The sequence below is a fragment of the Crocodylus siamensis genome, chromosome 2 (genome assembly GCF_052110815.1).
Source record: "Crocodylus siamensis isolate JL-2025a chromosome 2, ASM5211081v1, whole genome shotgun sequence".
NCBI classification, from domain to species: domain Eukaryota; kingdom Metazoa; phylum Chordata; order Crocodylia; family Crocodylidae; genus Crocodylus; species Crocodylus siamensis.
Window position 1 is genome coordinate 276175902 of NC_143396.1, and position 14148 is coordinate 276190049.

The 14148-nt window shown below is 46.7% G+C and overlaps 1 protein-coding gene across 1 annotated transcript in view; it reads right to left on the reverse strand.

The window, feature by feature from the left end:
- The window catches only part of LOC149872238 (exocyst complex component 3-like protein), a 47670-nt gene that overhangs the window by 4847 nt on the left and 28675 nt on the right, over nucleotides 1–14148 (reverse strand). Inside the window, exons 9-10 of the mRNA XM_090034091.1 lie at nucleotides 11238–11393; nucleotides 1635–1765 (exon numbers count right to left, since the gene is read on the reverse strand). Of these exons, the coding sequence (XP_089890217.1) occupies nucleotides 1635–1765; nucleotides 11238–11393 (287 nt within the window). The remainder of the gene's footprint in view (nucleotides 1–1634; nucleotides 1766–11237; nucleotides 11394–14148) is intronic.

A 14148-nucleotide genomic window follows, 5' to 3' on the forward strand; every position in this document is an offset into this window, starting at 1 on the left:
TAGCAGGCTTTTTTGGGGCTGATTCTACACATCGTGTTTCGAACATATTCTTGGCAGACTAGTGGGGGGGCAGACTATTTGCCAACTGACAGACTGGCTTTTTCCTCTCTGCTCATCTGAGTGGGACCATCACGTATCACTTGACTTAATGATATCAGAATAGCAGACGTGATGTAAGCAAATACAATGCTGTTGAAGTCAATGACGATGCATCCACCTGCACCAACTGTCCAAGCATGGCCCTAGGAGACTAAATGCAGAATGGATTTTTCCTTTCTGTGTGCATGCAATTCAACTTGGAAAAATAAATTTGCCAAAATAGGAGATCAGTAACATGATGGGTGGGGTCAGGGGAATTATTTTGACCAATACAGATTAGCAACAACGTCATTTTATTAAATAAAAGTCAAGTTTAGGTTAGATTAGATATTAAGGAAAAACTGTCTCACAAGGAGGGTAGTAAAGCACTGGAATGGGTTACCTAGAGAGGTTGTCCTTGGAAGCTTTTAAGACCTGGCTAGACAGAGCCTTGGCTGGGATAATATAATTAGGGATGTTTCTGCTTTGAACAGGGGGTTGGACTACATGACCTTCTGAGGTCCCTTCCAACCCTCATTTTCTATGATTCTTTCATTATATTCTCCTCTAGGCTTCCTGTGCAAAATGGAAACATGGGCACATTGCTGACTGCCTCCTGGAAAGTATTTACTTAATGATACACAAGAGAACTGCAGGAAAATTATATTCAAGATACAAAGCCACGTATCTAAATGTTAAGAAAAGCCTGAACTTGTGACATATGTGCAGCCTGACTGGCTGTCCTATATGTGTGCATTATGACACAATCTTTATATGACGAGACAACATTCAATTTTTTCACATATGATCCCTGTCCCATTCTTTGCATAGGATAGGAAATTCCAACTCCAGAGGTCACAATGTCTTGCTGAAAGCAAGGGATAAACATAGGAAGTGTCAGGCATCCTCAGCCACAGGCATTGCTACTAGGGCTGTGCGAAACAGGCCCTATTCAATTGGGATTTGAATTTGGCCTGAATAGGGGACAGTGATTGGATCCATTGATTGGGATCGCTGTCCCTGATTTGATTCGGCCGAATACAAATCTGAAGATTCAATGCTGATTCGGTGAATCAGCAATTCAGACACAGGCACAGCTTTAAAAGTTTTTTTCTATGTACCTCGCAGTAGCAGCGCGGCTCATGATTGCTGCAGTGCTGGGGAACCCCTTACGCTTCTGTGGGACACTGCATCTGCCTCAGCACCACAGCATTCAAAGCCCTTGCTACCTAGAGGTATGTAGAAAAAACATTTAAAGCTGTGTCTATATCCGAATCACCAAATCTGTCCAAATCTCTCCAACTCGATTTGGAGAGATTAAAGGGTCCTCTGATTCGATTTGGATTCAGAGATTCTGGCACCGAATTGGGCTGAATCTCCACTGAATTGAATCAGGGACTGAAGCTTCGCATAGCCCTAATTGTTACCAGCTTTGTCTCTCAAGCTACAGCCAATATGGCTGTTTACACGGTGGAATGGAAAGGATAACTAATGTTGCTGCAGGGTTATTGTTCTAAATGATCAGCAGAATTGACTGAATCACTAGAATGCCTTACCTTAAATGTGGAACCTTTTCGAGTAAGGGTATAAGCTTTATTAAATGTATTTTCTTTCCTTCTAAGTCAGTATCTTCATTAAGTTCTAGAATCACTTTTATAGGATTATTTCCTGAAGATGCTTCAGGACCCTGAGGATAAAAAAAAAGATGTAGACAACGAGTGTGGCAAGGGAAGTAGAGAATGTAGCTTCAGAATCAATGTTGGGACTGACTTAGTAGCCAGAAAGAGCTATGAAAAGTGTGTGTGTGTGTGTGTGTGTGTGCGCGCGCGTGCGCGCACATGCACACGCACGCATGCACACGCATGTGTGTCTTTCCTAGGGCTGTGCGAAATTTCACTGGGTGTTTCGCTTCAAAGCTGTTTGGACACGTTTCGAGCTTGAAACAGCAAAATCAAAATGAAACAAAAGGCTTTGAAACAGCTTCAAAATGAAATGAGGGCACTCAAAACAATTCAAAAGTTTTGAAACATTTCAAATTTTGAAGCTGGGTTTACTTGGCTTCAGTGCCAGTCCCAGGCAGCAGCAGCAGCCTTCTTTCATTCAGTGTGCAAATCTGGGGGCTCGCACCCCCAGGAGGGCTGCTGGGCTATGCCGGACTCCTCCCAAGGGTGCGAGCCCCTGGATCTGCATGCCGCATGACAGGAGGCTGCCGCTGGCACCTGAGACTGGCAGCAGAAGCAATCTTCCATGGCATTGGGCATGTGCTGTGCCCAGCGCCAGTCCCAGGTGGCAATGACAGCCTCCTCTCATCCGGTGCACTGATCTCGGGGCTTTTACTCCCAGGAGGAGTCCAGCACAGCCCCGCAGCCCTCCCCAGGTGCAGGCCCCCGAATCTGCACGCCAGATGACAGGAGGCTGCTGCTACTGGCAAGTGTCAGGAGTTTTGCTTTGAACAGTTTGAGGTGCAGTTTCCTAGAAACCTCTGCACCTATCTCCTTGAAACTTGGCAGGCTTCATGCCCTCAGAAGGGGCTACCATTCCCACAATTTTTATCTGAATCGGGCAAGAAATGACAAAGTGTTAGGCATTTTTATGACTCCCCATTATAGCCTATGGGTGAAACAGCGAAACAGGTTCGCCGAAACGAAACAGAACAGTGCTTCGAAATGAAATGAAATGATGAAACTAAACACTGTCCCTTTGAAACAGCAAAATGGAAGTTGAAACAAAATGGTGTTGTTTCACACAGCCCTAGTGTTTCCCCCTGAAGATACCAATAAAGTGGCATATAAATCATGTAGGATTGGAGCAGTGCTTTAGCCATGATGGTTCAGGAAATGTTGCGAGGCAGGGTGAGGTGGGGGGAGAGGGTTGTAATATCTTTCACTGGACCAACTATATAGTTGGGAGACAAATTTGATAAGCTTTTGGGCACACTGCACTTCCTCAGGTCTAAGCTCAGGTACACTGAAAGCTTGCCAAACTTGTCTCCCAAATATATAGTTGGTCCAATAAAAAAACACCCCATGGTCAGACTGGTATGGACTGTGGGGTTTTTCCCTTCCTCTGTAGTGGGGGGCGGGGCATAGCTCTCTTCCTGGGATCTCTCAAGCATATATTAATAACCTTTACAGAAGAAAGGTGTTGGCCATTGTGGTACCCCTGCTTTACCTGTAGCAGGTTAACATGTTATGTCTTGTGTTGTGTCAGGGTTGACTGTGTAGTTTTGCTAAGGAGGTTTGACAATGGATTTGTATAGGATTGTTTGGATAAGGATCACCCTGCCTCAGACAGGAGGTTGGATTAGATGACCTCTTAAGGTCCCTTCCAACCCTACTTCTCTATGAGTCTCTGAAAACCCCTTCCCCCTCATGCATTTCCTGGGCAATCACACTACAACAGCCTAGAAGGTATCACAATGCACCATTTGGAGGATATCACAGTGCACTGTTTGCAATGGAAAGTTCACAACATGAAGAGAAAAGAGACCAGACTACACAGTGACATCTACTTCCTAAGTTTCTGCAAGAAACATATCATCATCCCTGAAGGACTGACCATTTACAACCCTCTGACTACTGCACACAACTCTAAATAGGCAGCACAATTATGCAGGACTCCGAAAAACTGAGAAACCATTTATTTTAACTAACCCCCTCCAAAAGAAATCAGCTTAAACAGGACATAGCTATGTACTCCACGAAACTAAGAAATATAAATCCAGAGACATACTTTGTCATTGGACACAGACCTTCTACCAAAAAATCCTACCTTCTACCAAAAAATCCTAACAACAGCAATCCAACACAAGAAGAAAATGTGGGATCAATTATCACAACCCCAAACCTGAGTAGGAGCAGTCTGTGGCCAAAAGTTGGTCAAACTTCTGACCCAATAATATACATTATTTACCGTATACCATGTATTCCCAAATAATACATACACCTTGCTTTGGTAAGGAAGAATGAAGGGGGAAAAAATGTGTCCAGAATCTTAACTGTCACAGCATGGGCTCAGCATGGCTGAATGTCAGCCCAGGGCAGGAGGGTAGAGCTCAGTATCTCTCAGTCTCTAGGGGCAGCTACATTTCTACTGCTCAGCAGCTGTAACAGCATTAGATCAAACTGTGACCTTGTGACTTCTTCCTGGCCTGGGAGAAGCACAGGCCCATGGCAGCCACTAAATAAAGCTGTTATACAGCAACCATAGCATGCTTCAATTCTGGTGTTTCTCTGCTTAAGACACACACCCCAATTTTGGAAGGCTGATTTTTTGTGGAAAAATATAGCTCAGCACTGGTGAGGTCACACTTGGAGTACTGTGTCCAGTTTTGGGCCCCCACTACAGAAGGATGTGGACACATTAAAGAGTCCAGTAGAGGGCAACAAAAATGGTTAGTGGGCTGGGGGACATGACTTATGAGGAGAGGCTGAGGGAACTGGGCTTAATTTCATCTAGAGAAGAGGAGACTGAGAGGGGACTTAATAGCAGCCTTCAACTATCTGAAGGGTGGTTCCAAAGAGGACGGAGTTGGACTGTTCTCAGTGGTGGCAGATGACAGAACAAGGAGCAATGGTCTCAAGTTGCAGCAAGGGAAGTTTAAGTGAGAAAATATTTCCTAACATCTAACTACGAGGGGAGTAAAACACTGGAACAGGCTACCCGGAGAAGCTGTGGAATCTCCATCCTTGGAAGTCTGCAAGACCTGGCTAGACAAAGCTTTGGCTGGATGATCTAGTTGGGGATGGTCCCATTTTGAGCAGGGGGCTGGACAAGAAGTGACCTCCTGAGGTCCCTTCCAACCCTAATTTTCTGTGATTCTAGAAGTCTAAATAAGGTAGTTGGTCCGATAGAAGATACCCCTTCATTCTCCCCTTGCCTCTCATGTCTAATCATGTGAAGCTAATAGCAACTCCCACTGACCAATACCTGCAAGTACAATACTGCTGACAAGCCCCCAGAAAGAAAAAGACTACAGGGGGTGCATCTACATGAGACGGTACTATGCAATAGCTCATTGCTACCACGCAGTAGCATTGCTGGGTACTAAGCATGCAGCAACAGTACTGCACAGTAGTAGGAGCTACTTCGCAGTAGCTCATTGCTACTGTGCAGTAGTGTTGGGAAAAAATATGTGGTGACAGTACTACACAGTAATAACTGTGCAGTCCACCACTCATGTAGATGCAGCCAGGGGGAAGGTAAAATTGAAACAGAAAGACAAGGGAAATAAGATTTTTATCCTATAAAAATCTGAGTCCTTGTGTGCACAGTTAGCTCCCAGTGAATACTTGCGCTCTGCCAGACTGCATCCTATACAATGAGGCAAAGACACTCATTACACCGATGATATTTCATAAGTGAGGGTTGGAAAGCGCTAACCAGAGGGAGCTTCAACTCTTACTCACATTTTCAGTGGGAAGGTAATGAAAGCAAATGGCTCCTCTGAATTATTTATGCCGTAATATGAGCATAGTTCTGTGACAAAGCAAACCAACAGACTATGCTGCTGGAATCAGGTCAGGGCCAGATCCAATTCCCCTGATAGTTATGGGGCATCTGGAAAGGTGCTGGCTCCTCTCTGCACTGAACATCAATTTAAAAAAAAATAATATTTCAAAACAGCCTTTTCTCTCCCCCTCCCCCACCCCTCTCTTTTCCCCTGCACTGCAGAAATACACAGCAGGTGCTGCTCTACATAGCAAGAGCACTGTACTCCTGGCAAGACAATGCTCCTTAGCATGCTGAAACGTTACAGTATTTCCTGTTTGTCATGCTCACTGCTAGTATATGTTGTTTGGTAGAGAATGTCAAAAGTTTGCCTAGCACAGGACAAAAAGGACAGAAGGCGAGACCCACCATCTTAATATACCATCTAAACAGACAAAGAGTAATCGAGTGAACAGTGATACTTAGCACAGATGTCCTTTTGACAATGGATGAATGTATTATTTGGCAAATGCTGCTTTGAAGGAAGCGCTATTTCAAAACATATCCTGAAAAAGTCTTTGGACCCAGGGCAGAGCTGATCACAGAGCAGGTGCAATCTGGGTAAAAACAGGATGCATAAATTAACTAAGTGTGCAAGTGAGCATATATTTTGCATGCACAGCTGTGAGCCTAATATGACTAAAAATCAGATATCTTTTTTAAGCTTATGTATTTCCTCTGCCAGGGTTTCAAAGCTCACATCTCAAGCAAGAGAGAGAGAAAAAAGGAGGCAGGGGGAGTAGAATTTTACTAACAGGGCATGTCTATACAAAACGTTTACTGGGCAGTAGACTAATTAGCTCCACAGTAAACATCTTAGCATCTACAAGAGCAGGGCTATTAGGCTGGAGTAAACTAATAAACTCCAAAGCAGGGTAGTACTCGTAAGAACAAGTACTATCCTGCTGCAGAGAAAAATAACTTCACACATGTAGAGGCTGATGGGGCTGGCTGGGGCACGAGGGTGCTTCAGTGCAAGGGCACACTGGAGCACCCTCATGCCCCAGTCAACCCCTCTGCAGCACACTGAGCTGGGTCAGAGCTCCCTGGGTCTCCTGGCAGCTGGGGCTGCTTCACCCAGGTTCAACATGCCGCAGTCCTGGGCGCATGTGTAATCATGGTGCCTAGGAGCAATAAACTCTGGCGTGATAAGCGTGTATAGATGTGCGCACTGTATGTAGATTTGTTCTTAGACATACACGCTGGTTTTCTCTCTGTGGAATTAAACAATCATAAAACTATAGGGGTGGAAGGGACACCAGGAAGTTATCTAGTCTAACTCTTTGCTGAAGCCAGGATCATCCCTGACCAAACCATCCTAGACAAGTATTTCTCTAACCCTCACTTAAAAGCTTCCATGGATGGAAACTTCACTACCTCTCTAGATAATCTGTTCCAGTGAATCATCACCATCACAGCTAACAAGTTCTTCCTAATATCCAACCTAAATCTCCCTTCTCACGATTAGCCCATTATTCCTTGTCCCATCATCTCTGTTATAAAAAACTCCTTCTGTATATGTATTAGATGTATTGTGTCATGTACAGTCATAGCTCTGCTTCCATATTTTATACAACACTGAGCTCAGCATTAAATAGTTATGTGTTATAATAGAAAAACTTTCCTTTTAAGTAATCGCCCGACATTTCTCAAGATTTGGACATCTGCATACCTGTCCACTTGACACAGCTAGGTCTGAAGCTAAAAGTGTTGACAGCTTTCAGCTTGCCATCCTGAGACTAAAAGGATAATTGCAATAAGTCTGTGAACTTTCCCCAGGGAACCTCAAGCCAGATCTATACCACCTCCCTGCTTAGCCTGGGCCACCGTGGAACAAACAAACCCTATCTACTCCCTCCCACACTGCCCACAGCCAAGACCAGAAATGAGGCAGGCCAGACAGCTTGGAAGGATCCCAAGCATGTGCTCAGTTGTTGGCTGGCTGACAACCAGCTGACAGCAACTCCCAATGGCAGGTTGAAAACATGATCACCAACTCCAAGGGAACACAAATTACAGATCAGGCCTAAAAATCATGTGCTCAGCTTAAAATTGATAAGATTTTTATAGATAACAGGTCTGGGGGCTTTCCATTGGCCACTTGGTTTCTGAGCCCTTAGGACTCATATGCCACCATTTCTGTGGAATGATGAGGGCCAGAAACTTACTTTTTCTTAATGAAACCTGAGAGACTCACATTATCACATGCCTCCAGGATTGAGATTGCATTGAAAATCTCTCAAGTGCTGGCAGTATTGAGGCAAATCTCCTACTGTACTCTGTTCATGTATTTCCTTCTCCTCTCACCCAGGGCCCCAACCCTCCTTTTAAAATCCTTCTGTCATGAATCTACCTGGTCTATCATTTTTTTGTTCTGCTCATCAGCGACTTCATTGGGAAAATATGCCAGGTACCCCAAAATTATCAGATTGTATAATAATACAATCAGCAGACACCTCAGCTATGCACTTCAGACAGCGCCCTAAGTGTGCGCAGCAAATGTTTATGGTCAATCCTGGTGCCTGTGTGATAAGTTAAAATGTATACTAGACATGCTGTGCCCATGGGTGAAATGCAGTGATTTTGGTAGGGGAACACGAACATATACAGAACATCCTGTTAGAAAAGGAAAGGAATTGAACTATGTCACAGCAGGCATATGAGCAGAATGTGATTACCCAAGTTAAAATGTGGCCATCTCATTGGAGTTAATAGCAAAAACTGCTGGGTGATCTTTGCTGACTACAAGCAAGCCGTAACATACTGCATGGTATTTGAGTCTAATGGTAGGTTGGCTGCAACAAACTTTTCCATTTGCATTTTCTTGCTACTATCTAATCATAAAATCTTTGTCAGTACCATCCATAATCTTGTTCACTGAAAATAAATGAGAGGGGAATATGAATCCGTGTAGGGAATGTTTTCTAAGTGATTTCAACCTGCTAGCACTCCTTCTTTATGCAAGTCCATGAATACAAACAAAATGACTTGGGCACTATCAACCCACATGGGCATAAACTGCATTGGGCAGAACTTTCTATTAGATTTTGCATATAAATACAGGCTTTCAGGTGTGCAAAAGCACTTCACTGGCAAAAAATGCAGGGCCATGTTTAGAAGCTGCTTCTGAAAGTCTGGCCCACAATTTTCTTCCAAGTGTGGTAGGCTCCCCGCTTTTGCCCAGCAAGCCTGGCTTGGACAAGGACACTTTGGATTGGTGGAACATTTCTACCAATCAGGTAACAGCTGGGAGGGGCTTGCCCTGCCTCTGCTTGGAGTGGGGTGGTGGGTAGTGAGGCGCCCTCCAACCTAATTGAAGACTGCGCTTTGCAAGTCTGGCCAACTTCAGGGGCAGGGCAGATAAAAGCCCAGCATGCTCAGCACACTGGGCAGAGACAGAGAGGGACACCAGAGAGGGAAGAGCCTCCATGGGATCCCTTCTACGCCCCAGCGGTGCGCAGGCTGGTGCACGGGGCTCAGGCTCTGGGAGCCACACCAAGGCAGCGCAAGCCTGCATCCTCAGCAGAGGGCTGGATGGAGCGGTGTACAGACTGGCACATGGAGAACCTGCCCTGGGAGCAGCTTGAGGCTGCTCAGGTTAGCCCCGGCATACGCCAAATAACCAGAGCCCACAGTGTGGCCGGGCAAAGAACTAAAAGAGCCCCAGAGCCTAGAGCAGGGGGAAAGGGGAGGCCTAGGCATGGGGCTAGGTAAACCCAGCCAGCAGCAGCTAGATTCTCCCCGCACAAGAGCTGGAAGGACCCTCGGTGCCCAAAGCGGAGCACGGGACCAGGAGCAGAGGGGTCGGAGTGACGCAGACAATGCTGGTGGGGCCTTTGATCGAACGAAGGGCACTGAGGCCCGGTCGACAGCTCCTCAAAGAAAACTGTAAGTTGCTGGCAGAGTCGGATCTCGCAAGGGAAGCATTCCTGAAATAAGGAAACCCCTTCCCCCCCGACCAGAGGGAAGCCCCGGGTAGAAGTTTCCCTCCCAGGTAGACCCATAGAAGGGGAAGCACCCCTTGCTAACTGGGACCCAGGGGTAAACACACCTTATATTGTGTAAAACTGCACCTCATATTTTGTATAATTGTTATAAAAATTATGAACTTGTTATATAAAATGTTATGGAATTGGGTTAGTTTTGTATAATGGGTTTGTGGCTTATTGTATTGTAGATATTTATCTGTATATCTTTAGTGTTGTTAAGAAATATTGCTAAGAATATTTTTGGCAAGGTTTTTTTTGTTATCTATTAGAACATTTACCTATATATATATTGAATAAGAAATAATATGTATATTATAATTCAATAAACTGTAAACAGTTAAGAGCATTGGTGTGCAGCTGACTCTATAGAGGAAAGAGGGACCCATGCTCAAATCACCGGTGTGGCTCTCACAGCACTGTCGCCTGCCTCATCTATCCCTTCCAATTGAGGACGGGCACACCCTTGGGTGTTCCTGGGTTACACAAGGAAAGGAAAGCCTTTCCACAAAGGCTTCACTGCTCTTTTGACATATTAAGAAAATATTCTCTAACCAAACAGTGCTGGAACAGTGTAGAAAACCCTTCCATATGCACCAAAAAACAATTAAATAATGTGAATTCTCACAAGGACAGAAACCATCGAATCATAGGGCTGGAAGGGACCCCAAAGGATCATTGGGTCCAGCCCCCTGCATGAGCAAGAAAGACATCTGGGGTCAGACAACCCCAGCCAGGTGACCGTCCAGTCTTTTCTTGAAGATCTCTATGCCATCCTCAACCAGAGGAGACAGCTCATATTCACACAGCAGGCCAAACTACCTCCGATGTCAATAAAGACACTGCACAGGTTCCTACAAGAAGAGACAGGGAAGGAGAACACAGTGCATGGTGCCCGCAAACTCGTACCCATGGGGGAAGAGACATGTGGCAAGTAAAGCCTCCAAGGGGCAGCATTGCAGGGCATTGAATCTTAGGCTTGAAAGGGACCACAAAGGTGGCAGCTAGTCCACCCTCCTGCACAGAGGTAGGATTCACAGTTTCTTACCCATCCTAGCCAGCTGCCTTTCCAGTCCACTCTTGAAACCCATCAAGGAAGGACATTCTCCCAGGCAGCTTGTGGCACTTTTGTATTGTTCATAGGAAGTTTTTTCTGAAACTGGATCTAAATCTTCTTAGCTGTACTTTAAATTTGTTTCCTCAGCTCCTGTTCTCTGTGGCAAGGGAGAACTTCCCCCCCAGTCTTCTTTAGGGCAGCCTTTCAAATCTTTGAAAACAACTGTGTCCTCCCTTCATCTTCTCTCCAGACTAAATATACCGACTTCATTCCCCTTACTAGTGACACAGGCCAAGTCCATGCTTCACCTCAGCAGCTGTTTCCAAATGGAGGCTCTGTGGAAATCTGCATTGCTTACCTGGCAAGGGCATCGTGGTAGGGCACCACTGACCACACAACCTGTTCGCTGTGGAAGCAACTGACCCTTGAGGCACAGCTGGCCACATCCTTGTGCCAGCAATACATCATCCCACTCCCTTTGGCCTTGGGGCAAGACTGGAAATATTGTGGTCCCCTTCAGATCACCAGACTAGAAGTTAAACATATCTCACAGATCTGAACTGCTAAAACTGAACCATCTATACCCAACGTAAGCACAATGCTTTGTAACTGAATCAAAGACTTACTAAGCATTTGACAAAGAGGTCTTGCAGGGTTTCATAGTCTTGTTTAATTCTGTGGGTAATTGGCCTCTGCTGTGTAAGACGTGACTTCCTGGAGCCTGTCAGGAGAGCCTGTATGTACTCCATGGCGATCCTGTGGTGGACAGCCCTGATGAGCATCTGTTCCAGAACAGGGGAACAAAAGTTAATGTCTCAGCACTGAGGGGAGCTGGACGATAGCTAGAAAGTCAGTGGCCACTGGGAGGGAGTAGGAAGTCAGCCACAGGCTGCAGTCTTCTCTCCTCTAAAGCATGAAGGTACCCTTCACCCCAGAATTGTGCCTGGCCCCAGGGCAGAGGAGCACCATGGCTTCTAGTGCTCTCTCTTCACTTTGTGTACTCATGCCAGGGCAGCCACCATCTCCTGAGCCACTGCCACAATGACGCATGTAGAGACAGTGACCAAGACTGGGCCCTCAGAGTCAGCAGGGAGAGTTCATTGGATCAAAATCTCAGTGTAATCCAAATGAGTTTCAGGCTGCAGGCCAAAGGTACAGGAAATCCTCAGCTTGATACTGAACAAAGCGACAGGCTGTTCTGGCTCAGTGCTCTATCTCCGTGTTGCTATTTGATGCGGCATTATGTGACCCGAGTCTGGTGACAGGCTCTGAACAGCTAAGAGAATGCAAGACTTCTACATCCCATTGCATTTTCCAGCCTTACAAATGCTAATTGAAACGATTCCACATGGAAGGTGCCCCTTTACAGACTAGCAGTGAAGGCCCTTGTTTATTAGGGCTGTGCGAAGCGTTGGGTGGCAATTCAATTCAGAGGCATCTCAGCCTGATTCAGTGGCTGAATCTCCTAATCCAAACTGAATCAGGACCAATGTAAAAGTCCGAATCGATTCAAAGCTCTCCAAATCTTCGGCAAAGATTCAGAGAGCTTTGGCGATTCGGACAGTCCCCGGTGGCTGCAGCTCCCTGCAGGAGCTGCAGCCACTCCGAGCTGGTAAGTACTAGGGACAGAGGAGCTGGGGCTGGGGGAGAGGACCATGGTGGGGGCTCCTGCCAGCCCCCCCTGCCCACTCCCCCAGCCCCACCATGGCTGCCCCCACCCGCCCCAGCTCGGTACTTAAAAAAAGCCCCAGTGATTACTGGGTGCTGCTGGGCAGGGGCGATCCCCACTGCCCCACACTGCATTGAGGGGCTCTGCACGAACACCATCGATGCCCGCCCCCCCCACTCCCACCGGCACCCCCACGGCTGCCCCGTCTGCCAGGGCTCTGGCCCTTTAACCAAAAAAAAGCGAAGAAAAGCCCTGGGACTCACCGCTCCTGGTGCAGCCTCGGGGGCTCACGAAGAGCCCCCCACATGGCAGGGGGCAGCGGGGATCGCCCCTCACCCGGCAGCACCTGCTGAGCCAGGGCTTCCCACCCCAAGTCCTGGGAGCTGGGGCAAGTAGGGCGGCCATCGCTGGGCTAGGAGAGGGACAGGGGATGGGCCTGGCCTGGCTGATTTGGCCAAGTCAAATCAGGACAGTGATTCGAACCACCAAATGGAATCACTGTTCCCCGAATCGGCTGAATCCGAATCCAAAGCAAATACTAGCCGCTTCGCACAGGCCTATTGTTTATCCATAGGGCACTGACAGCCCAGGCAATGGTAAAGCAAGCTCTCTGCAGTACCCCAGCACTGAGAGGCAAGATGTCTCACCGATGAGGGAACTAGTCTATTCCTTGGGGACCTAGGTTTCCTTCCCTGCCTGTCACACACTCTCTGTGTGATCTCGGGCATGTCACTAGGGCTGGATTCATAGAGAGAGTTGGGTCACAATGCCCCTCTCTTCGGTGCCTGCCTCTTAGAATGGGATCCATAGCCCTGAGTGTGATACCTGAGGCCCCTAACGAAGGCCTGGGGAGGCTCCTCAGAGCAGGAAGCTGCTTGTCTTAACTTCCAGACTAGAAAATGCTGGACTGAGCATGGTACCTGGGCCTCGGAGCTGAGGCACCTAAGCTCCAGGCTGTAGGGGACACCCATGTCAAATCTGGATTTACTGCCTGGAGCCCTCTCCTGGAGTGAAGCATCCAAGGTATTTCTTTCGGAAGAATAAAGGAGGATTCAGGCTTTTCATTTGAAAGCCAATGGCAATTATAATCTTTTGCACACCAGCCTGCCAATTGGACTGCCCACTCAGTAAAATCCAGAATTACTTCTCTCGCCTCCCAAGACACTGGCTTAACCACTGACTAGAGGCATCTATACCTCTGTTCAGCTTCAACAGGACAGGTGAAGAATGTCCTTGGGTAGTTTGAATACCTTCAGGCATGAGAAGGAGTGAAACCATGAATCCTACAACTTGCACACACTAGCTTAATAGCTAGAGAGTTCACACATGGGGTGACTCTTCCAGCCCTCTTTTTGAATTAGTGGCATAGCCACTTTGTTTTGGGCAGAGCTCAGTAATGATGATGCATGCTGGGTATGCTCTAAGCATGCTTTCTAGACAGAACCCCTGGGGCACAAGCAGACGAATGCCTAATTTGAGGAGCCTAGTCAGGCTAAGAAGTGAGACAAGGGCCAAGCTGCTCAGCATTGATGGAGGCTGCTCAGAGCCTAGGGAACTATACGGGCAAAAGCTTAGCCTCCTGAAGTGTTAGACTGGGGTTTAAGGATCAAAGAATTTAGATGCTCAAGTCCTTTTGAGAGTCTGAGCCTTAGGCCTTAGTGTACCTCAACTCCCCATCTGTAAAATGGGTGTGATACATTTATCTTCACATCAGGGTGAGAAGATAAATGCATTAAAAATGCACAGATTTTTCACAGATTATGGAAGTGGGAATAGATAGATCTATATATACCTCAGAGAAACAGCTGTTCTGCTTCCATGCAGACTTCATACTCATTAATTTCTTGGCTTTTCTGTTGCAATTACAA